At 45.1% G+C, this 24,955-nt stretch overlaps 3 protein-coding genes and 1 long non-coding RNA gene across 4 annotated transcripts; all 4 read right to left on the bottom strand.

Annotated features, from left to right (window-relative positions):
- Window positions 1–107: 107 nt before the first annotated feature.
- LOC112271937 lies at window positions 108–5,135 on the bottom strand. Its single transcript, XR_002965494.1, has 3 exons — window positions 4,802–5,135; window positions 4,499–4,705; window positions 108–553 (listed from the first exon to the last, which is right to left on the bottom strand). It is a non-coding gene; the product is annotated as an uncharacterized LOC112271937 (long non-coding RNA).
- Window positions 5,136–8,395: 3,260 nt separating this feature from the next.
- Window positions 8,396–15,118, bottom strand: LOC100829112 (katanin p60 ATPase-containing subunit A-like 1). The gene is made up of 13 exons (XM_010237842.3): window positions 14,701–15,118; window positions 14,445–14,606; window positions 13,413–13,543; window positions 12,162–12,276; window positions 11,770–12,050; window positions 11,406–11,530; window positions 11,227–11,270; window positions 10,942–11,073; window positions 10,573–10,650; window positions 10,308–10,390; window positions 9,502–9,624; window positions 8,880–8,940; window positions 8,396–8,792 (listed from the first exon to the last, which is right to left on the bottom strand). Exons 1-13 carry the CDS (start codon window positions 14,980–14,982, stop codon window positions 8,643–8,645), a joined length of 1,767 nt encoding a protein of 588 aa, XP_010236144.1. The 5' UTR covers window positions 14,983–15,118; the 3' UTR covers window positions 8,396–8,642.
- A 432-nt stretch (window positions 15,119–15,550) lies between these two features.
- Window positions 15,551–17,429, bottom strand: LOC100828810 (GDSL esterase/lipase At5g55050). The gene is made up of 3 exons (XM_003573071.4): window positions 16,834–17,429; window positions 16,599–16,729; window positions 15,551–16,490 (listed from the first exon to the last, which is right to left on the bottom strand). Exons 1-3 carry the CDS (start codon window positions 17,105–17,107, stop codon window positions 15,777–15,779), a joined length of 1,119 nt encoding a protein of 372 aa, XP_003573119.1. The 5' UTR covers window positions 17,108–17,429; the 3' UTR covers window positions 15,551–15,776.
- Window positions 17,430–19,912: 2,483 nt separating this feature from the next.
- LOC100828509 (GDSL esterase/lipase At5g55050) lies at window positions 19,913–21,704 on the bottom strand. The gene is made up of 3 exons (XM_010237840.3): window positions 21,347–21,704; window positions 21,086–21,225; window positions 19,913–20,969 (listed from the first exon to the last, which is right to left on the bottom strand). The coding sequence occupies exons 1-3, from the start codon at window positions 21,624–21,626 to the stop codon at window positions 20,220–20,222; spliced, it is 1,170 nt and encodes a 389-aa protein (XP_010236142.1). The 5' UTR covers window positions 21,627–21,704; the 3' UTR covers window positions 19,913–20,219.
- Between the last annotated feature and the right edge of the window lie 3,251 nt (window positions 21,705–24,955).

The raw sequence follows: 24,955 nt of genomic DNA, 5'->3' as shown, positions 1-24,955 counted from the left end.
CAGCGTATACTAGCCATCACTCATCGGTACTTTTTTTTTTAGACTTGGGCTATCCCCACATTGCATGCAATGAAAGCAACCTAAAGTCTTTTACAACACCAACAACTAACCAACAGCAGAGGAAAATTTGGGGGGAAGCCAAACCTACAACAACAGTAAACCCACTGCTCCAGGGCCGGCTCGGCCCATCGCTATGGGACGAAAACCTGCTGTTACCAAGTCTAAAGAAGAATTTCAAACACCCAATATTCCCCAAGGAGGGAGGGAGCCGGCTCAAAGAGCAGGGCAATATTTAAGGGAAGTTTATTACAGGGTCAAACTACGGGACCAGCTAGCTGACACAGCAGCGAAGTTTGCAAACGACCAGAGATAAAAGCAAACGAACAGAAGCTCCGGTATCTTCATCTTAGCAATTCAGTAGCCGACGATCAGAAACCCCACCCGACGACCTTCCTCGCGCGCGCCTCAGCAGAGTCATCATCTCCTGGAGTAGGCCATGGGCTCCATCCATCATTTGTTGTCGCCGAGGCTCCTTCTGAAGTGTTGCTCAGAACTGAAGAAACGAGCACAATGAATAAACAATCGATTCAGTATGATGCGAAACTTTCTTTTCAAAACACACCCCATTCCTAGTCTTCCAAATAGACCAACAAACTGCCCCAAGACCCTCAATGAAACAAAGGTTAGATATATTGAGCAATCTCCCAATCCAAATAAAGTATTGCCAGGGGGTTCTAGGAACCAAAACAGTACCAGGAAGTGAGCAATGCAGCCCCACACAAATTTAGCCACAGTAATTCAAAAAACAAGTGTTGCAGTGTCTCAATCTTGTGACAAAAGAAACATTTAGGGTCCCCTGGCCAATTTCTCTTAACCATGTTATCTTTAGTGAGAATAGAATTCAGGAAGATCTGTCAAAGGAAGACTTTTATTTTCAAAGGGAGTTTACACCTCCAGATGAAGGACAAGTCAGGTCCAGCAGCAGAACAACTCAAGTGTTTATAAGCAGACTTCACAGAATATTTTTTCTTTGGCCCCCATTTCCAAATTACCATGTCATCTTGACAGGTGAGAGTAATATTGCTCACAGCATCACACACACATCCCCACTGGACTGCTAGGTCCCCATGCAACCAGCGAGAGAAAGTGAAGGAAACAAAGTTGCTTTTAGCATAAGCCACAGTAACCTCCTTTTGATCACAGAAAAAGTAAAGCTCTGGGTATTTTGAACTAAGGCATGTATTGTTTAGCCATTTGTCTTTCCAAGATAAAATTTTCTGTCCAGAACCCAGAACAAAAGATCTTCCAGCAAGATAAAGAGCTTTGACAGATAATAAGTCTTTTCAGCAGGGGGAATCAGAGATTTTGACAGGCACAGTAGTAATACAATGGTTTTGCAATTACTTCTGATTTACAATTTGCTGCCACATGCCCTGCTTAACATCCAGTCTCCACCACCATTTACATAGGAGACTGGAATTATAGAGATCAAATTTCCTGAAGCCCAGGCCCCCTTTATTTTTTGGGTCTCGAACCTTTTTCCAATTCACTAGGTGATACTTTTTCTTATTGTCCCCTCCCCCTTGCGAAGAAGGTTCTTCTGGACTTATCAATCCTCTCAATAACCCCTTTAGGTAATCTATACATTGACATATGATAAGTGGGAATACTTTCCAAACATGCTTTAACAAGAACCAACTTTCCTCCAGAAGATAAGTTTCCTCCCTTCCAGGCATCTAGTCTTTTTTCCACCTTGGAGCATAAAAAATCCCAATGTTTTGATAATAGTCTAGATCCACCAATAGGAACACCCAAATACACAAAGGGAATATCACCCACATTGCAGCCAAACATATCAGAGTAGCTCTGAGCTAGGATGTTATCAGCTCCAATCAAATACAATTCACTTTTCACAAAATTGATCTTCAAACCAGACATAAGCTCAAAGGTGTATAAGAGTATTCTCAGGTTAATGGCTTGCCCAAAATAATGTTTGAAACACAGTATTGTATCATCTGCATATTGCAGTATAGCAATTCCAGGGGTGGAAAGATGGGGAACAAGCCCCTGAAGCATACCAAGATGCTGAGCTCTGAAGATCATTCTAGTCAAACAGTCAGTAGCAAAATTGAACAGATATGGGGATAGGGGGCGTCTTCCTGTCTCACTCCCTTATGACTCTGGAAGTGGGGCCCCAGCATATTATTGAGTTTAATACACACTGTCCCTTTATATAACACTTGCTTGATCCATTCAATCCATTTATCACAAAAACCTCTGGCTTGGATGCAAGCAATTAAGAAAGGCCAGCTAACCTTATCATATGCTTTTTCAAAATCAAGTTTGAGGAAAATAGCAGGATCTTCTCTTTTTTTTAACTTCATGCATAATTTCATGTAGGGATAAGATCCCATCAACAATATATCTCCATGAAAGCATTTTGGTGCAGGCTAATCAGCCTGTGAATGACCAGATTCAGTCTAATAGTCAAGACCTTTGTAACTAACTTGTACAAACAGTTGAGGAGGCAGATGGGCCTGAACTGTTGTATTCTGAAAGCATCTTTTATTTTAGGCAGTAATGTGATAACACCATAGTTAAGCCTTTGGATATCCAATCTTTCACCATGAAACTCATGGAACATATACATAATTTCAGGTTTCATGAAATCCCACCCTATTTGAAAAAATTCAATAAGAAAGGAGTCAGGGCCAGGAGCCATGTTTTTCTTCATAGAAAAAAGAGCCTCTCTAACTTCCTCTTCAGAAAAAGATCTAGTAAGAATTTGATTCTCTTCAGGTGTTACATTCTCCCTAGAATCCCTGAGAGAAGTATCAACATCAATATTACTCATAGGTTCAGGGCCAAACAGCGATTTATAATAATCTGTAGCATGTTGCAACAATGCAACATGTTTAGTAATACAATCATTCTCCACTTCCAAGGAGAAAATAGTGTTCTTCCTCTTTCTCCCATTAGCAATTTTATGAAAATATTTGGAGTTGCTATCTCCCTCCAACAGCCATTTTTGATGAGATCTTTGAAACCAGTACATCTCCTCATCAGCATATAGATTGTGCAATAGAGTCATAATTTCAACCTTTCTAGGACCATCAGTAGCATTTAGGGGACTTTCTTCTTCTAAAGCCTCAAGTAATTCCAATTCAGCTTGCAAGTCTTTCTTCTGTTTTTAATATGACCAAATTTTTTTTTCTGCATCTTTGCAGTTTGATATGAATAATGTCAATAATAGTTTTTGCTTTCATAGGATGAGACCAAATCTCTTGAAGTTTGGGAAGGAAATCTTCATTTTGGAGCCAGGAAAGTTCAAACCGGAAGCCTTTTGGCTTATTGGCAGAAGCAGAACCAGAAGTAAGGAGGAGAGCATTATGATCAGAAAGGGATTTAGCCAACTTTCTAACTGCTACCAGAGGAAAGAGATCTTCCCACTTAGGGGACATAAGCACTCTGTCCAACTTCACCAAAGTAGGCATCTCTTGACAATTAGTCCAAGTATATTTGCCTCCGCTCATAATAATTTCTCTTAGGTTGAACACATTGATAATTGAGTTGAAAGAATCAGTGTGATGAGAGTGATAGTAATTTTGATTTTTCTCTCCCTGGTGTCTCACCAGGTTGAAATCCCTCCCACTATATAGGGAGCATCCTGGACAGTAAGAAAGTCAGCAAGCTCAACAAGGAATTCCTCTTTATCTTCATCATGAGCAGCACCATAAACAAAAAGCAGGTTCCATCTAATCTTAAGTTGTTTATCCCACAGACACATCTGAGCCACATATTTCCCAAGCTTGGAATTTTGAACATCAAAAGAGACAGATCTGACTCCCATCATAATCCCCCCAGACTTGCCCTTAGATGACAGCCAAGTCCAGAAAAAGGCACCAGAAGGATCAAATCTTCTTAGAATAGCTGCAGTAATTTTAGGTTTCTTAATTTCTTGCAAGCAAATAAAATCCAGAGCATGGTCCCAAATAAGCTCTCTAACACAACTACCCATACCCTTCTTTCCACACCCCCTGCAATTCCAAAAGAGGCCACTAATCATGAAATCTTTTTATCCCCCCCCCCCTCTGTCTGGTGATCTTCACCGACCCAGGCTGTGGAGAAACACCAGATTTTATGGCCCCTCCCTTGGAGGGTCCAATGACACCAACTAACCTCAGTTGTGTCTGTGGTTTCTTCTTTTTCCTAGATTGAACCATGACAAAATCCTCTTCATAGTTATCAGGGTATTGTAACTCATTAACATCAGCAACAGAGTGATTAGATAAAGAAGAGGCAGTAACAGGAGGTAGTGTAGCAGTAATTGGAACAGGAACAAAGATATGTGTCTGTAAAGAGTTTCTAGCAGTTTCTAATTCTCTAAGTACATTAACACAGTCAAAATCATCATCAAGAATCATAGCCCCCATGGCCTGAGCTTTAGATATAATGGCATGATCATCTAAGACAGAAAAGAAATTTGAGCAGTGGTTACCTTCAAGTTTTTCTTCTGTAGCAAAGCTTCAACCCTGTGCAGAATAGTTGTCTGCCCCTTCTTCTGCAACCTGTCACTAAGCCTCACAGGAGCCAGAGGTTTCTTAGGTTTAATCATCACAGTGGGCATCTTGTCCTCCACGGTAGGTTGAGAATCTTGAGAAAAAAGGGCCATCATCCTCAGAGAAGGAAAAAATTTCTTCGATCACTGGAGCAAGACAAGGAGTCACGTTGGTAATTCTCTGATGCTGATATGGCTCAGTATTGGAGAGGTCAAGTAAAGGGTACATAAACTGCAGCATACCTTTAGCATCACATGAAGCAGCAACAGATGAAACAGATGGTAAGAACTTGTCTCTCTTCAACCAAGATGATAGGTTAAAACCCAGGGAGATGTGTGGTTGGCCACCATAACAGGAACAATCTGCCCAGAGAGAGCTGCATCAGCCTCTTGAGTTAAGGTGTCAATTAGCAATTCATTGCAATCATCATCACTTTCCTCTTTATCCTCATCCTCCACAACTGAATCAGGAACACCTTTTTTTTCCCCATCATAGTGTTTGGTGCTATCAAATTTTGGGGGAGCAGATTTGGGAGGAGGCTCATTTGGCTTATGCCTCTTGGGGGTGTGCAGATGAGAGTCTTTGTCATAGGATGTGGTAGCAACAGAGGAGCTAGGTTGTGATGGTCCAACAACCATAGAATCTAACTCATAAAAAAAATCATACAAATAGTCACCAATGTATCCTTCAGCAGTGGGGGGAATGTTATAGACATCAGGGCAGCCTAGTTTGATCCTCACATATTCAGGTTTATACATAGTGGATTTATCAATATCTTTAGTAACACCAACCAAGGAGCCCACATAGGCAATGACAGCTTCAGATCTGGTATCTGTTGGAATATTGCTCACTTTCACCCAGGCTTGTTGAATTTCCCCCTTAGCACCAACATTAGGAGACCAGGGATCAACATCAATTTTAGCATTAGTCTTCCTCAGATTAAAACTCTTAAAGGCAGAGTACTCCTCCACTACATTAGGAAAACGCATGGTAAACTTTCCAGGTCCCAGGGGACGCGCTGTGCAGCGCCAGGTTACAGCAAAAACAGCATTAAAAGTCTCCTCAATCTACCTAGCAGATGCTACACCTTCAACCACCGTAATAACAACAGAGGAATTCTTATCTTTGACCGATTTTTCAGAAGGAATGAGGGGTATGAAGAAAAAACCCTGACCATGAGATTGAAAACCACACATCTTGGCAGTGTAATCCTCAAGGTAGCGAACAGAACATTCACGAACAGTATGACCAATCTTACCACACTTGTCGAAGTGGCTTGCCTTGCGTCTTCCCAGATCATCGCAAGGGTGCTTGCCATGAGATTGCATCTCAGGAGTATCGGTAGCAGCCGGCTCGGCCGCCTCCTCTGACATGCCTCCTGTCTCGGGAGTAGTCGATCTACGCGCTTCACCCCGAGCTTCGGTGGCCACCCCCTGCTCGCGAGTGTGACCGCCTCCATCAGCTTCCGTGTTATGGTTCCACACAAGGTTACGACCTCGACCTCGGCCATCACTCCAGCCACGGTCGCCTCGACCACGACCGGCGCGGAAGCCCTCACGCCGCTGACCGTACCCTCCTCGCGCCGCCACCATATCCAGTCGCCGAGCACACGCAGGAGTCGCAACTACCTGCGCGAAAGAGCGACGGTCCTCGGACACCACCCCTCGCCACACCGACGAAGGAGCCCCAACCCTAACCCGTGGCGATGAAGGCTTCCACCAAAAGTGGGAGAAAAGCGAGTCCAGAAAAAACCCTAGCCGCCTAGTGGAATGGGAAGGCGGAGGGGTGGAGCGGCGCAAGTTACCTTCGCAATGGGAATCCAAGGAATAATGCGACACCACCACCGTGCCACGCGGCGAACTCCCCACGGAGTTACGTGGCGCCACCCGGTCCACAATCACCCTAGGGGCAGAACAGAGAATCCCCCCATCCGACGAGGGTGCGAGTGGACGAGGAATAACGCGACCGCGATCGCCCTTGGCCCCCACCAGTGGGACCGTCAGGGGTGGGACGCCGGCGAAGGATCCGAACCGGAGCATGGCGGCGCCGTCTTCCTGTGTCGTTTCCCTTTTCTTTCCTCAATCGGCCCTGATCCCACTCATCGGTACTTATGGGTACACTATAATTTACCACACCCTTCACAAAAAATATGGCATGAAGAAGTGAAGAAAATGATGCCAATGATATGATAGCTCACGGCTCTTCCTCGTGAACGCATAAATTCAATGCTGCAAAATCTACATACATATCCTCTATCCCAAAATACTAAGTGATTTGCGGACGGAGGGAGTAACTTGGCCGGACAGGACTGGAGCCCGGGGTAGTTCGACACGCTCCGAATGCAGGCGATGGACGTGAGAGGGACACGAAAACCGGGGCCACCGGGGATAGATGATAGATCGATCGCGTCTTGCGCCATGGCAATTAGCTTGCGCTGGCCTGGCCTGCCCGGGGCGTGTCCTGGGCTCCTGCGATTGTGGTACCACTGCACGTAGTCCTCAGCGGGACTGGACAGAGCTGCGCTACGAGTCCGTTTCGTTCGATGGGCAACACCGGGAGAGTCCGGGACCGCCGGGGCCCGGGTGGGTTACTCTTACTTGGGGGTCTCCGATGGAGTTATCATCACCGGCCAGGGCGCGCTTGTAAGTCCATTCGCCGGAAGTTTTCGTACTAGCAGTTCTATGTATTTTTTGCCGTGCTACGCGGTCTGGGTGGTGGCGTGCAGGGCAGGGGAAAGGCCGATCGAAGGCGTGCGCGTGCTCTACTACGTCCTGCACGCGAGGCGAGGGTTGCTACCCGTGGGTGGGCGTATAGAGCTAGCGTCGGATTCCGTCATGATTGCGCCGATGCGTGTGCGTTCCTCGCAGCCCCTTTCGTGTAGCGGACTAACTTGGCTCGATCGGGGCCGGTAAACTGGTTAATGCGGACAGAGATTCGTCGCTGTCACTCCTTTTATGTCGAGCAGGGGACGGTTTGATCGATGAGGTTCCGTCCATATGCGCGTGCGTGGTTTTCAGATAATATACTGCCATCGTTCACGTTTCAGGCTCATCTGTCGCGCACCGCTTCTGAATCTTCCGTAGCAATGGCCGTTGCAACCAAAGGAGCAATCTTCTGCCAACGCAAGGATCAGGAGGCTGAACCAAGCGAAAACGCTGACTGAGTACTGTTGAGCCGCGCAACATATTGTTTTCATGCTCATCCTGACAAAGCTGAAAGAAACAACACGTAGGCAAGTTTGGAGGCCGCTAGGGCGGGCGAAAATGCAGGTGCGGATGCAAATGCAAGTGCAACCGGACCGGCCATTCATTCATTCCGATTGCATCCATGTCGGTCACCTAATGTGATGGTCACTTCAGCCACTGCTTGCTATAGGTAGGCAGTACCTTTCTGGCGAAGCGGTGACCAACATGGGATGCTGCTGCATTCTCCTTTCCTGGAATCGGAGCATCAGACGAACGGAATATATTTGGTTCTTGTCTCATCCGCAGAATGAAACAACCATCATTTGTATCCCTGCACTAGATCTCATATATAGCGATGATTCCAGGCCTGTGGTCCGGAGCCCTGTCACGGTCTATTGGACAAAACAGAAATAGACAAATACGTACAAGTTTCTGGATGCATGAGTATTCCCCGTACTCCTGCTCTTATACAGACCATAGAGTAATCTCTCTGCACTGCACACGCTGAAAACTCAGAAATTTGAACGCTTATACACTTTCTGTACCTTTAAAACTGGAAAGTGGAAAAATGCAACCTGGCATGTATAGTGGACAATCATAAATCAATAGCACCGGGAAGCACATATGAAACATGTAGTAAGCCTCGCAGAGTTGTCAGAACAGCTTCAAGCCACAATTTTGAAGCAAAATTTGCAGTTGACACAACTCGGTGGATCATTGCTTTATAAAAAACATGCAGATCGCCTTTATCGATTAGATTATCCTACTCCACTGCTCCACGTTTTCTGATCTACAAAATTTGGATAACTGCAGTTTTCCAAGTATATTGCCACTACTTTACATATACACATCCGCATTCAATTACAGTTTGATATAGTAACGTAGACATGTAGTTTTTTCATGCTAATTTCAGAACACTGGATTTGGACGTCGGTCTTGTTCTATCAGGCAAAGACTTTCTTCGCTGTTCGGCGCATGCAACATACTCATCAATTGGAGGAAGAGCGGGTTCCCCTTTCCCATCTTTTGGAATTTGTCCCCTGATCAACTATAGAAGGCAAACACATAGGCTAAGTGTGAAGCTGATCATACCCCAAAAGAGGAGGGAAATAACTTGCGGGTCAGTTTACCATACCTTCGATGCCCAACGTCTTTCTGCTTGCATGCAAATATCCCTGATATCTCTTCCTGCCATCCTGCACCCAAAAACACATCAACCGAGCTCTCAGACAAGTAAAAGTAACAAAGTTTTACGTGATGGTTGGCAAGATGAGATCAAGACATGCATGTATAATAATTTTACCACATTTGTGAAGGGTTTCGTCCCAGTAGCACACTAAGCTTAAAGACGTTTTTAAAAATATTCTTTGGAGGAATGGAGAAGAAATATATATCAATATGTATTTTATCCGTCTCGTTGAACTGTTTTCATTATGAATGCATACTTGTTAGGAGAGCGAGCAGAAGTTATCTACACTGTCAGTTCTACAGGTTTTCTACTCTGTTTTGATTTGTTGACATATAAAAAAAATACGATATTAACTACTATAAGTGTGGAAGTATGTCTTTAATCATTTGATGAAACACACACATTGTTGAACAAAAAAGACGAGGTAGTTCTGCAAACTTTCTGCTTGATCTAAAACATTAAAACTAAACTAACTTATAAATTTGGCGCTTTTAGTCTTTACTCGCGGATCCGTAGCAATGCACGTGCATCCTAATAGTAGAAGTAAAGATTCAGAATGGAGACTTACTCTTCAGTGACAATGGAAAATCGAGCCAACTCGGGTTTGCTCAAGTGCTTTGCATATTGAGCAGCTATTTCTGCACGACTTTGCTGATCCGGTAAGCCGAAACAAATTATCGAATCAAAACGGCTGCAAAGTAACAACATCAATTGAAGTACTGTTTACTTTACATAACACATGCAGAGTAAATATCAAACTGATCAGGATATCAAATTTACAAATATTACAGGGTAAAGTAGCTTGGTTCAGTGATGCAGCATGGTTCTATTGGCAGTTTCTATGCAGTCATGTATGTCTGTTTAGAAAATGCAGAAGAAACAAATATTTCTTGCATGAGAACTCCAAATATGCATAGCTTCAGAAGCTGAACCAGTGACAACCAGCTAAACTGCCGTTTCTCAGTTGACCAATGCAACCATTAATTTATCAGTTCATTCGTTGGTTTGCAAAAAAGGATCAATTATCTCTGGTGGTGTATAATAGGGAAAACAATAAGTATTCAGTACACTACTTCCCTTCCATGGACAGCAACCAATCATGGAACAGTTGGCTGCCAGTCTGCCATAGTGTGGTGGTGGAGCAGAGCTCCTAACCATGAGATGGCATGTTGACTCCTACCTCCCCCATTTTCTTTTTCAGGCACATGCGGGTGTGGCTCGCATTTTTACTGGTTCATGGTATTTCTTATGAAACAGACTGGACGCGCGCCCGATTCCGGTTTATTGAAATTATGCAACATTCACTACTAGGCCATCTCAAAATGAACTGGCAGTTTTTACAGGAACAGAGATGGGGTGGCAACAGAAATAAACCTGATGAGAGCTGGATCAAGGTCTTCCTTTCTATTAGTTGCAGCAATAACCACCACCCGCCTATCCTGCTCAAACCCATCAATCTTCACAAAAGAAATTTTTTAGAGTTAAAAGGTACGCTGTCTGCCAGCAAATGTAATAAGTATGATGACAGTCTCAAAAGTAGAAAACCAAAAAAAAAGGTGAGTGTGTATTCAAAAAGTGCATATAAACTTAGTAGTTACTTGGACCATCAGAGGTAACAGGAAAATAAACATGACTCTACCTGTCGCAGAATTACTGACAATATCCTTCGTGTAGCTTCGTGCATTTCACTATCTCGGGCAATAGCAAAAGAGTCTACCTACAAAAGGATATAAAATTGCCCAGCACATAAAAATCAACATCTTAGTTTAACCAGGATCCTTAAATCGCTATCTTAAAACTTCCAACTTTTTTAGTTAGTTATTCGGTAAGCCATTATGAATGGCACTGATCTAAGTTATTTTGGAGTGCAACTAGATCTACTTCATCATCACAAAGAAAAGAGGCAAAGATCATCTTAGAGATTAGAAATATTTTGTTGTTAGATGGTATAAAGATCAGAAATTGCTGGAGTATCCTTAACACATGTATGCTAAACGAAGGTGCATACCTCATCTAGGAAAATAATGCCTCCCTCAGGAAGTTTGTTGGCAAGAGAAAAAACAGATCCCAACAGGCGCTCACTTTCACCATAATATTTTGACATTATGATTTCTAATGGCACATATAGCAGTGGAACTCCCTGAAATAAGAAAAAAAAAAGGCAAACACGAAGATTAATAGAACTAATTATTACATCACCCAAAAAATTGCACAGAATAATTTTAAATTGCAAGAGCACTTATTATCAAAGTATACAATATTGAAATTTCAAGAGTATAGCAGCGTTACTTACTGCTTGCTTGGCAATAACTCGAGCAGAAGATGTCTTACCAGTCCCTGAGATGTGAGGCAGTGGTAACTGGTAAGTATAAATTAGTATGATAACCATGAAGAAATTCTAGGAACAAAATGCAACAACTCGATTTTGGGGTAGAAATTTGCACTGAAAGTAAACAACATTCAACTACTCACCAGGTGGACCTTCAAACAGTACAGCTCGAGGTCGATTTGTCTCAAATTTGCAACGTGTACCACGAGCAATGTCATCGTACACCTCAGGATTCTGTAAAGCCAAGAGTACAGTATCCTCTATCTCCCTACAAACGGAACAAAAACATAAATAGACCTTAGGAGCTATAACTTATGGAGGAATACAAATAAGCAGTTGCCTAATAAGACAAGCAGCCACCAGAATGTGTCTAGTGTAAAGGAAAGAACTAAACTGAACAGAAATAAGAAAAGGAGTGGTTGTACGCATGGGGGATGTTATAAACTTTTCGCACACAAAAATCTGCCGCTTTTGAGATTAAAAAAAAGTGACATTATGTTGTTATACCTTTTTTGAGGTTCATATCCAGCAATGTTTTCCCACATTAAAGTGCCATCCATTGGAACACTAGAGGCTTCATCAAACCCATAAACCTTAACCCCCATAGCCTCTAAATCAGATACAGTTTTGTCTATAGATGGTAGATGCTTAGATCTCTGATCCTTTCCTTTGCTTGATGCTTTCCCTGATGATGCCTTAATATCTTTTTGCCCAGCTAATTTTAAAGCACTGATCAAAGCTTCAAGTTCTTTCAAACTAAAACTGCTAGGCTTGATGAATTCAATTTCCTAGAAATAAACAGAATGATCAGAATTCAGAAGTTGCATTAAATCTTATATAATGACAAAAGGGTAGAATAAATTGCTTTCAAAATATTAATGAAGTATAATAGGACTGACGGAATATTCAGATCCAACAAGTGGCTCAAATATCAAAACACAAAGATGATCTTCATTGTTATCTCCAATGCCCGTCATTTTGGGAGGATTCAACGTTATTTGACGTGCAGCTGCACTGGAACAGAAGTTATTGATTAAAATAAATTTTGGTACTTTGCAAGGGTAGATCTATGACATGGACACAAAAAAATAAATCGGCCATTCACAGGTAAGAATGAGAATCACTGGCAACAGTATTGCAGTTCTTCCTAACTATATGTTACAAAGTTTGGCACCCTACTAAGAGAATGCCGGAAAACCATTGAGGAAAAACGCGGCACGGAGAGGTCAAGGGTTTAGGGTTTTAGTGGATAGAGGGAAACCACCGGCGGAGATTTAAAGAGCCACTATATCCTTTGTATTTATGATCCATCTTCAACTGGTAAAAAAATAAATTAGAATATGCCAGTATAAGCAAAGAGAAATGTGTCCCGGAAGGCCGGAACTCTAATTAAACAGAAAATCAATGAGCGTAGATGGCAAGGGGACACCCGTTATGCTTTCTGCTTAGAGCAGGAGTCTATCGAGCACCTCTTTTTGATTGTGAGATGGCTAAGGTAGCATGGAGAGCCGTTCATGTAACTACTCATATATGGCTCACCTTTTTGGTACTTGATTGCGGAGGGTGGACAAGAATTTGCGTTCCGTCATTTTAGTGGGGGCTCTGCGTATTTGGTCTATTTGGTTATGCTGTAATGACATTGTTTTTAATAAAAGAAAAGTGCATTCTTGTATGCAGGTGTTGCTCTTATGTACAAATTAGCAGCGATTATGGGTATTATTACAGAAGGTGCAGCACAAGGAACCAACGTAGTTTGACGCCAAGCAACTAGAGTGGATTACCAGAGAGTTTATGTGCCGGTCGGGTGGCGTGCTAGCTCTGGGCTCCTTAGTTTGTAAGTCGGTTCAAGGTGTGGCCTGTGACACGTTTGGATGTGGCCATATGTTTTCAAGTTATTGCGAAAAATGTAAGGCTCTAGGCTATATGCATCCTGGATGCAGAGGTCGGGGGTAATATTAAGATTCCATTTTCTGAAAAAAGAAGAAAAACAATATAGATAGAGCATGCATGGGCATGGGAAAATGCCTGCATATCAAATCTGAATCTGGACTATTTAACTATCTATTTATGATTGCCATAGACAGAACCAAGTCACCAGGTACAGTAGCATATATTGTAGGGTACTGAATATCAGGGCTTCTTTTGCTAACCTGTCCCAAGCACGCAATAGCATCTCTGAGCCGCCACCAAATTGTTCTGCCTCAAGCCCAAGATGCTTGACAAGATCGACAATGAGGCATGATATATTACAGGTTGAAGGTACATTGAATTTAACAACCACCTGTAAGTAAAAAAAATCAAATCAGATAAACAACTATAATTATCAAATGAATATTGAACATATTCATTAAGTTTCTTATTGATGATGGGGTGATAAGGTACAATCATAAGGAAACATAGTAGCCAAATGGTTTCCAAACAACAAAACCAACTACAATTGAGCTCTAACAGACGCACAGCAACCACGTGAAATTGCAACAAATCATAAGAAAACAGACAGCAATCATAAGAAAACATGCCAATATGGCTTCCAGACAACAAAACCAACTACTCCCTCCAATCCATATTAATTGTCTCAAATTTGCCCAAATATGGATGTATCTATGCCCCAAAAGCGTCTAGATACATGTAATATTTCGACAACTAATATGGATCGGAGGGAGTACTACTGAGCTCTAACAGAAAAACAGAAACACCCTTGCACAATTATTCAAACAGCTGCAAAATGCAAGGCATATTTTTGTTCGTTAAGACATTGCTTTGACTAACAACTACTATTGAGATTACAATTGAGTACTTTTGAATACGGATCTAATGACATTAATTTTATGTCACGTAAACCACATATTGACAAAGTAATTGCTGGTCAAAGACTTATATTAGCAAATCAAAATATACTCTACATTTTAAAATGGACACTCATGCTTCTTTCTGAAAAGGACTCACACTGCAGTTCACTCCAATCTGTTACCACTGTGCTAAATGTCTAAATCTACCTACTGCTTTCTACATCAGTTGGTGCACCGGTTGCTCAAATTGCGAAGCACTCCCACCAAAGTGGCTAATATAACGTAGTACACTGAAGTGGTGATGAACTCCTAATTCTTGCGCCTATACTGATACGAGGTACAGAAAATTAACTCAAATTGTTTGGGGTTGGGGGGGTATGGGGTGGGGGAGACCTTCTGGCCCTTCATTGCAACATCAAACTGCGGGTACGATCCGAGCGGCATCCCTCGGCTCTCAATAAGCTCCATTATCCTCTTCTTCTCCTTGCGGGCCAAATCCTCCCCCACTGCCGCATCAGCGCTCACCGGCACCCACTCCGCCGTGTCGACCACGCCCTGTAAACACAACAGACGAAACTCAAACATAGAACCTTTACTCCAGAAACAACGAGAGGAAGTTTGTACAGAAGCAAAACAGAGAAGGCTCAACCTTCTCATTATTGGCATCGGCGTAGGCCACCACCACCGGCAGCGACGCGAGCGCGGCGGCCGCTCCCGCAGCGAGAAAGGCGGCAGCCGAGGAGGCCGACACGTGCGGCGCTACATTGGGGAACCGTAGGCGTGGCCCTGGTGCGACGGAAGGCGAGGCGGATGCGGCTACAGGCTTTTGGAGAGGATGCAGCGGGGGTGAGGAGGAGGCCGCCGCCTCGGTCTGGAGTGGACGGAGGAGCCGGACCAGAGTGGGGAGGCGTCGGCGGAGAAGCATGGCCATCACGGCGAGGCTTTGCCGCGGGGAGGAAGGGTGGCGGCTCGCGTTGGGAGTCCGGGAGAAGCCACCGGAGAGTTCGCGGCGCGGGGGTTGGTTTGCTTCCTTTTTTTTTTGAGGGGGAGTTGTGCTTTGCTTTGCCCCCTGCTCACGAAAGAACAACTCCACTATGCGTCTTCGTGACATCGACGTGGATCATCCATCGCTTGAGGAGGCCTGCGTATGAAGGCCCACTATAATATTGGACGCAGGGATGGGCTTCCACTCTATGGATTGAAAGTGAAGCCAGCTATCGCCAAGGGCCCATGTCCCTGATTTCCGGCTCCCTCTAAAAAAACACTGATTTCTCAAACTCGCTCTGCCAAAAGGGGGCCTACCCAGTAGAAGATTCCGACTCAGGGATGGGCGTCGTTATAAACCAGGTCGAAGCCAACCGAGTCAGCTACGGCCAAGGCCCACGAATAAGCCATAGAAGAAAAAACGTTTTCCTCGATCAACAAAAAAAAAGTTGCAAAGTTGACCTCAGCAACAATGCGAAATAGTGCGACTGATCACACGCTAGCACGCACCCAAATACTGCAAGCCAACAATCTTATTCAAGAGTGTATTTCCAAGCCATTTGGCCTTTTCTGTCTGACACTAGAATTCGCATTGCATGACGGCACCCTTCCCTGATATCTACAAAAGGAATCAAAAGTGTACATCTTTTTTCTCTCTCGATCGATCCATCTAAAAGTAAACAGCGAACAATCGTAACCAAATTAACAACAGATAAATCAAAGACCACGTGGAATCGGCCATCAAGAAGAAGAGACGAGCTGCTTGAAGTTAATCGGCGCGGCGAACCCGAGCTTGACGGGAGCAGCGAAGATGACCGCGGCGCCCCTCCTAGCCGTGGCCTCGGTACCGTGCACGGCGTCCCAGAACAAATGGTCATTGCGGTTCGCACAGTAGGTCGAATTCGGCAAACACCCGACTTCCCCGCCAAGGCGCCCGCCGCCGCAGCACGCGCTAGCCACGTCCCTAAACCCGGCATACCCCGGGTGCGCCGTGACGAAGGTGATCACGTTGTACGAGCTCCCCACGGAGTACTTCATCCCGGGAAGCTTAGCGGCGAGCCCCGCCATGAGCTTCCGCAGCGCGTCGTTGAAGCCTTTGGCGAGCGCGTTTGCGCCTTCGACGCACTTGGTTTCTCCTGAAGGGGACGTGGCCCGGATCGCCGGCACGCACCCGATGGGCGGCACGTCGATGACGCCGAACCGCCTTGCGCCGAGTTTGTAGAGCGTTTGGACGTGCCGGGTGTAGTTGGAGAGAAGGTCCGCGTACAAGGACGGGACCTCGGCGGCTGTCCGGTTCTCCGAGAGGAAGGCGAAGAAGTCGTTGCCGCCGTCGCTGATGAGGAAGAGCGACTTGGACAGCAGCTCGTCGATCTTGCCCGGGTTGGGGTTGGTCATGTTTGACTTGGTGGCCGCGAAGAACTCCACCTGCTTTGTCAACGTGATGGTACCGTTACCCTGCAGACCGACCCATCATGCATATTGAGAGCAAATTAGTAAATGCTGTAGTACTTCGTTAAAGATGCATAAAAGGAGCATATATGTTTCAGTAGCAGTAGTACTTACGGTGGTGTCGAGAATGCCGGATCCACCGGAAGCGTAGTTGACACCACGGAAGCCTCGGACAATCTGACGGCTCGTTTCTGGCGTCAGCGACAGGTAAGCCGGCGGGCTCCTCTTGAATCCCACAAGCCTCGCTGCATTTTCAGTTTGTTCATTACACGGGTAAGAAATGGTATAACCAACATGTATTTTGCTCGATCCGACAGAAACCGAAAAGGAAAGTGCAAAAAAAACTCACCGATGGAGTCGGCTGTGTTGTATCCATTACTGAACCTTCCGGTGGGTCTGGAGCCCGGGAAGTCGATGCCGTAGGGAAGCTGCCCCGGCTTGAACCCCGGCAGGAACTGGTTGTTCCCCACGTCCACCGTCGAGTCGCCGAACACGTACACCGCCGGCACCAGGTGCGCCTCCTCGCGCCCCCTCGCCGCGACAAGCAGACCGCCGCCGCAGACAAGGATCATTGCCGGTAGTACCATCAGAGCCTTGTAATTGCCTCCTCTCACCCTCGTCATGGCGCCCTTTGCAAAGTTATCTGTGTCTTTCTGTAACTGTGTTTCAGAAAGGATTTGCTCGCATGCTAAGCTTGAAAGCTTTGCTAGCTAGCTGCTATGGAGGGTTTGCTGGTAGAAGATGAATTGCAGGGCAAGGCAGCTGGTGGATGGATGGATCGATCGCGCCCAGGGAATATGTGCTTGGAATGGTAGCGGGGCAATCTACCTGTGGCTGTGGTCCTGTGGAGTATTTTGTGGGTCGGAGCAAGTTATTAGACCGGGCTCCTCCTGGCTCTTTATAAAGCACGACCTGGATAGAGTATCAGTCGGTTATGGCACTCTGTTTGTCTCTTGACCATGAAGGGATTGATCCGTTGAATAAAATGAATGTGCAACAAGAACCGTGCAGCAAGCATCATCTCTCCTCTTTTCCCAGTTCTAACCTTTGCAAATGATCCCACGAAGCTCCTTTTTAAAAGGAGTAGGTGGACACGTTGGTCATTTGCCATTTCGTCTGGTTTCCCGTGAACAATTCCACTTCCTGGTTTCCCTCCCAAAAAAAGGTCCACTTCGTAGCCAAGTGTACCTACCGGCCGGCTGCTGCCACTTTAAAATACTTAATTAACTGGCTCATTCGTCTGCAAAATAAACTAAAATACAAGTCGTACATGATTCCCTCGTAAAAATGGCACGGTTGAAACACGGGAATTTTACAAAGATTTGACGGGTAATTAGCTGGATTTGTGCAGTTAGCCGGAAAAAAAAATGTGTTCTTAACCGAAGTTCCCAAAGTACCACTTATCGCTTTCGCTCTTTATCCTCACAACTTTTTCTTAATTTTAAATATTTACATATGCAACACAAAAAGGCAGAGTTAGCTGGCCGGGGTACTTTTTATCTGAGCCATTACAGAATCATTAATCTAATGTTATAATTATTCTTCCAATGGCTGAGGACAGATGTTATATGAACTGGAGTAGCACCTGATCATTCATGTCTTTCTGGCTTCTTCAATTTGTTTATCACCTCTTAACTACTCTCAAGTTTCATATGAAAATGTAAGACTTGTTGTTCCACTCATGCTACTTTTATTTAGTGAAACGGTGTATGTGTGAGAGTGTAACGGCACATAGTTCATCCTTGTTCGAGCCAAACTCTAGTTGATTCATGGAGGCGATATAAAAAAGGCGGCGATCTCTTTCCTTCTTTCGCACACCCATCGCCCTCGCTCTCCCTCTATCTTCTGATGTGATGTGGCATTAGACTCGCTCTTCTCTCTGGATCGCGATAGGTCTCTAAATTAACCACGCATAATTGCATGTTTTTTGGTTGTAATTTTCTTTTTTTAGAGAAAAAAGCATGTGCTCTGCTATTGCATTAAGAAGGAGTGAGAAATTGTCGTTGCAGCCTGACAACTCAAGTCAGGAAAGAACCAAATACAAACAAACTTGAAAACATGCAATTCAAGGTAAGAAACACATGTAAATATCTCTCTCTCTCTCTCTTCCCCGGGAAAAGCTCGATGGATTGCTTGTTCTTTGCCTTGTACGCGCAAGCACGAACATGAATTGGTCATTCGTCTAGGCATGCTTGTATATACATGCCACACGGTATATGTGTGTACCGACCCATATCATTGACTGTAATAATCTAACTTAGCTGGTCCCAATTCATCAATCCCACTCATACTTAAGCGATCGGAACACCTTGTTTTTATGTGAGGCATGTTCCACTCGATAATGTTCCCATGTGCGTAAACCATATACAACTCCAACATATAAATGGAGCCAAACAAACAGAACTGATCGATCTATATGGTGACCGGAGAATGATGCCTCTGATCTTTCAGTAAGCTATGTTTCCACGGTTCCACCGCTTATCCGCGTCGAAAGGCCACAAATAATGCCATTCATTCCCAAAAAATAATAATCGAGTACGTACGTGCCATGTAAGTATGATGGTAACTTAACCAACTTTTATTGTATCAGCTCAAAATACGCCAAATTTGGGTCTTTCCGTATAATTAGCTAGTGAGAGCGATGGCACAGCTGCAAGTGATCGATGATCCAAATACTCTGCAGCGCACATTGCACGAGATGATCTCGATCCATTCATGATGATGTGAACGAATAAGTCACCGTATACGTGGTTGGGGCAGGGGAAGACGTATGTGTGCATCTCTATCCTGCCACTATGGGGATTGGGGAGCATATTGCTGCACTGCCCATCCTTTCTGTAACCAATTAACCGATGGATATGGAACAAACGGAAAAGGGCAAGAGCTTTTCGGCGAGTGCATCGATCCCGTATGTATGACCGGCCGGTCCAAAGATGACGATAAGGTAGTTGGCGATGTAATGCGCCGCACCAAAAAGAGTTTTAGGGACCGGCCGAGCCGGCCTGGCCGTTGCACCTGGAGAGCACTAGCAGCGTGTGTCTGCGTGTGCGTGTCCTGCTTCTCTTGACCAGCTAGCTTGATCGAGCTTTACGCTGGGGACGCAGAGACACGGGCCTAGATGGGCCGGCTATTAGCAGCATCGTACGAGCCCATCCGTTTGAGTCGATAAATCGTATCTGTACCGCTCCATATATGAGGCGGCCTCTAAAAAAAGCCTGTTACTCACGAAAAATCTAGGAAAGTGAAAAGCCCACGGCGGCGCCGAAGGCCACAAAAAAATAACCTGAATTCGCATGCATAACGTCTCCATAGACCTATGAATGGAATCAAATTAAAGGGTGCATCGTTTCTCTATCGATGGATCTTGAGTAATGTTAGCACAGGAGACTCAAAACATGAAATAAATAACCTGAATTGAGACTCGGGTGTTTTTTGTGCAGCGTAAACATTTGCTCCTTATTTTATTAGCGATAGAAACGACATTGCCGAGTTGCACTAGGCACGATCCCGTTCGAGTTGTGCCATCTCACGAGGAGGAAACAAGCCCAGCTCGATCGGCATATGCAAGATCCTAACGACCCGGCACGCACAACAGTCGCGGCTCGTGGTTTAACATAGTTCAACAAACGGAAATAACTAAAAGCTGCTAGTAGAAGACTAGCTAGCTAGCTGAAAGCTAATTAAGTGAAACTGAATTATTCAAACGAGGTAAACTGAAATAAGCAGCTGATAAAATCAAGACCGTGCAATCGCATCGATCATTGAAGGAGAAGAGACGAGCTCCCTGAAGTTGATGGGCGTGGCGAACTTTTGCTCCGCCGGTAAGTCGAAGATGGCCTGGGCGCCCTTGTTGTAAGCTGCCTCGGTGCTGTGCACAAAGTCCCAGTAGAGGTGGTGGTCGCGGCGGCGGCAGAAGGTCGCGCCGGGCAGGCTGCAGAAGACGTCGACGCCGAGCCGCCCGCCGCCGCAGCAGGCGCTGGCCACCTCCGTGAACCCGTTCCCCGGGTGGTTTTCCGTCAAGGAGAGCGCCATTTCGTAGGAGCTCCCCACGGAGTACCTCATCTCGGGCCGCAACCCGGCGATGATAGCCATCCGCCAACGGAGAGCGTCGTTGAAGCCCTTGGCGAGCTTGTTGGCGTCCTCCACGCACTCGTGCTCTCCGGTATCCGAGCTGTTCCTGATGAGCGGCAAGCAGCCGATGGGCGGCACGTCGAGGACGCCGAACCGCCGAGCGCCTAGCCTGTAGAGCTTGCGCACGTGCTGCGCGTACTTGTTAAGCAGGGACGTGTAGAAAGCCACCACCTGCTCTGTCGTCGGGGTCGGGTTCTTCTTAAGGAAGGCGAACATGTCGTTGCCGCCGGCACTGATGAGGAAGAGCGACTCGGAGAGCAGGTGCTTGATGTCGCCGGGGTTGTCCTCGGTCATCTCTAACTTTGTGGCCGCGAAGTACTCCACCTGCTGGCTCAAGGGGATGATGTACTGGGTCTTCTCAGGAGATCGATCCATGCATATTGAAAAAAAGAGGATAACTTAATCAGTAAATCTATACTCCAGCTGTATCTATATGTATGTACGCAAAAATGAGAAGCAGCACTACTTACGGTGGTGTTGGTGTCGTCGAGAATGCCGGATCCACCGGAAGCGTAGTTGACCCCGCCATAACCTCGGAGGATCTGATGGCTTGTTTCTGGTGTCAGCGACAGGTAAGCCGGCGGACTCATGTTGAAACCCAAATGCCTCGCTGCAGTAACATTTTAAGAAATTAGTGGTAATCGACATGCATTCTTTGCTTCGATCTGACAAAAACGAAAAAGTAAAGCGAATATGCAAAGCATCTGCTCGTGGCATGTATATAGACGAACCGATGGAGTCGGACATGACGTATCCGTTGCTGGCCCTTCCGGTGGGCACGCCCGGTAAGTCGATGCCGTAGGGAAACTGCAGCGGCTCGGCGTTCTCCAGGTACCGGTTGTTCCCGATGTCCATCGTCGAGTCGCCGAAAACGTACACCGCCGGCACCAGGGGCGGCACCTCCTCGCGCTCCCTTGCCACCGCCGAGACAAGCAGACCGCCGCCCAAGAAGATCACTGCCAGTACCATCAGAGCCTTGCCGTTGGCGGCCAGTGCTCTCCTCCTCGTCATGGCGCAATGCAGGCGTCGCCCGGCAGCTGCTACTCGAGAGTGGAGGGTTTGGCGATGGAGGGTGAATTGCTGGTGCCAGGTTCCCGGCTATTTATAGCAATGTTGCATGGTGATCGGTCACCTCTTCTCTTTTGCCGATGGTCCCAGTGTGTGCTCCTTTCGTTAACGAGCAGGGTGTGGACACGTTTACTTGTCATTTCGTGATTTCTCGTGACCTAGCTAAGTGGTGCAACACATGAAAATACCAATGACCGTTCTGTCCTTTTGAACAGTTAATCAAATCATGATTGGCATGGTTGAAACAAGCGAGTTTCCTCAGTTGGCCATGAAGCCTATAAATTGTAGGTGAACTCAGAAATCTTTTTCCGGATTTGAACGGTTTCCACGTGGCACGTTTTTTCATGTCGGATGTCACCTTGCACAATTTAGAGATCAAATATACTGAATTCGAGTTTAGGATTATTTTTTGGGGAAACCTGAAGCCAAATAGCGGCATCCGATGTGGAAAAATCTTGAGAAAACCGGGCCATACGAGAAGTCAAAACCATTTAATCCAGGAGAGAGGATAAAAAATATCTCATTTTCCTAATTGAGAGGTCAGATGTATACAATTCTGAGTTTAGAGATCATTTCTATGGTTCACCGCCAATTGTGGGAGCAAAAATATACTTTTCCGAAAATTTAATTGAGAATTATACTTATGTTTTGGAACAAAGTGTAATTAAAGCTACATTGATGCTCACTGGTTGCATGCTTGTGTCTGCTTCTCTTGGGAAATAAATCGATGGGATCGGTACATTACCTTGTTATTTTTCTTATACGAACAAAGCACGAACGTGAAACGGCCCTTCGTCGAAATTACCTCAACCAATGTGCTTTATCTAATATCTAATTAAAGTAGCAGAAATTCTATGGCAAGATTGTACCGTGCGGCTCAGATTTGTTAGAAGCCAATCAATCTGATCGTAGATTCGTAGGAGGCCGATATGGAAACCGAAGATCTGACAAAATAAAAATCAATCCGAAATACAACCCAACCGTAGGCAAGCCAGGAGTCATTGGCTGATCGGCAGGACCGAGGTGCCCGCGCAAGCCGCGCAGCGGGAAGCGCCGACGCGGAACGCAAGGGCAGTGTAGCAGCCGCGCACTACGGAGGGCGGACGGACGGACGGCAAACACTCGGCAGTAAGCCAGCACTCAGGGCATCGGCGGGCCGTGGCCAGCGGAGCAGGCAGCAAGCAGGCCGTCAGGACGAAGCAGGTTGCGCAGCGATCGAAGTCGAACAAACAGACACACCAATCAAGCGACAGAGTGGAACCGACGGCAGGGCGGTTTGTCTTTTTTCTATTTTCCTCCATGCGAGCCGTGATTATTGATTTTTTTTCTTTTCCGTCGGTTAATACCATAACTAATCCTTCATTGATTTGAGGCCCCCGAGCGATCGAGCACCTCGGTCATAGCCGTCGAAGGTCCTGATCATCGGTATGGAATAGGCAGCCCAGCATCACGCGTAGGCCACAACAACCAACGAGGTAATCTTGCCAAGTCATTGCCATCAAAACCCGGTAGAGTTGTTCCAAGACACACCATGACCCAAAACTTAAATACATACGAGAACACGCCGGAATTTAATCCAAATTAGCTTCTTGACACGTTGCGGGAATTTAATCCACAACAACTTTCGCACTTGATATTGAACAGAGGAGGTAAGGCAAAAAGGAAATCAATAAGCGAAAGAGGATCGATTTTCAAAAAGAAAGAAACAACATGGATCACATGATAGATGCTCTGTATATAGGATGAAAAGACATGACTACCAAGCACCTTCGGCTTTTATTGGCGAAGTCAGAAAAATATAGGGTTGGGTTCGTTCTTCAAAATTTACCGGTGTCATTACATATTTTTAAGGGTTTTCTCTATTCCTGAGGGGGCTCCGTTCCTGCTTTCATACATCCGCGATGGACCTCGCCAAATCCATGACTACGCAAATAGTGGTTGAACGGTAGCAACACACTCGCATGAAACACCAGCCGGAAGCCGATCTACCATAGGCACCAGTTTATTCTACGAAAACGGCCGCAACCAGACAGACTCTCTTGACCGGCTGTTGGAAGCAACACGACAGAATGAGGAAGATTTTGTGTTGCATTGTGGCTAAAAGAGATTTAGAAAAGTTGTACATGCGATGGGAAGGGACTAACAAATACAAATCGGCCTGGATAAAATGGAATGGTTATTGCATATCATCTATACCAAATAACAGTAAAGGATTAACAAAACTATACAAACCTTTCAAATTATCTCCACGCAAAAATACTTATGTTACATGTACAACTCAACACTTTTGTAATGTGGACAATGTTAATAAAATACAAATCTTTTGCGAAAACATGTAATGACTACCTAATCTACAATGTAATGATATGAATTTAAACAAGTAAATTTCACAAAACCACACCCACATGTCACATACAAGGTCAGCGTCAGACCCGACCTGACCTGCTAACCCTCTCCTTTTCTCCCCTACCTTACCCCAACTTCTTATGATCTTGACTTTTATGTGGCATATGACATGTGTGCCACACATGCCAGAAATGTGGTCAAACCCATTAAACTAACAAATTTGGGTTACTTGAGAAAAATGGTCTTAAGAGTTGTGGTTCTACAACAAAATTAGTGTCAGGTGTGGTTACGTGATACGGTAGCAACAAAATGTGTGTTTTATGAAATTTACTCAATTTAAACCAATCTAATCATTGGTAACATTCATAAAGCAATTAGAAAAATAAAACGAAAATACACAAAAAAAATAAATCATTAAATCTAGCCGCGGATCACTACGCTAGTTTTCATAATACGAGGTTTCCACTTGACGGTGAACTCACGTGCATACCCACTCTTAAATATGCATACCCATGATCGAGTATGTGCATGGAGGCCAACGATCGAATAGAACTGATCTACACGATGACCGGATCTGGATGATGCCTCTGTCAGAAAGCTACGTTTCCAAGATTCCACCCCTCCGCCCGATGGTAATTAAGTTAACCAGCTTTATATATCGTATTACTTGAAAATACTCTGGATTTGATTATTGATTAGGTAGTGAGAGCGATGGCACAAACGGCAAGGCTACGAGGATCCAAAGACTCTGCAGTGCACGCAGGAGATCCATTCGATCATGTATACAGAGTACTTACCACAGTACAAATGATGAGGATAAAAAATTATCTTGTTTTTACACTCGGTAAAAAGCCACTCACGTCTCTAACAATGATAATGATGAGAAAAGAAAGCTGCTTCCTGTGATCTGGGGGCTGGGGAAGACG

This window comes from Brachypodium distachyon, chromosome 3, assembly GCF_000005505.3.
Source record: "Brachypodium distachyon strain Bd21 chromosome 3, Brachypodium_distachyon_v3.0, whole genome shotgun sequence".
Lineage (NCBI taxonomy): Eukaryota > Viridiplantae > Streptophyta > Magnoliopsida > Poales > Poaceae > Brachypodium > Brachypodium distachyon.
Note: the sequence above shows the minus strand (reverse complement) of the source record. Positions and strands in the feature narration are given on the sequence as shown.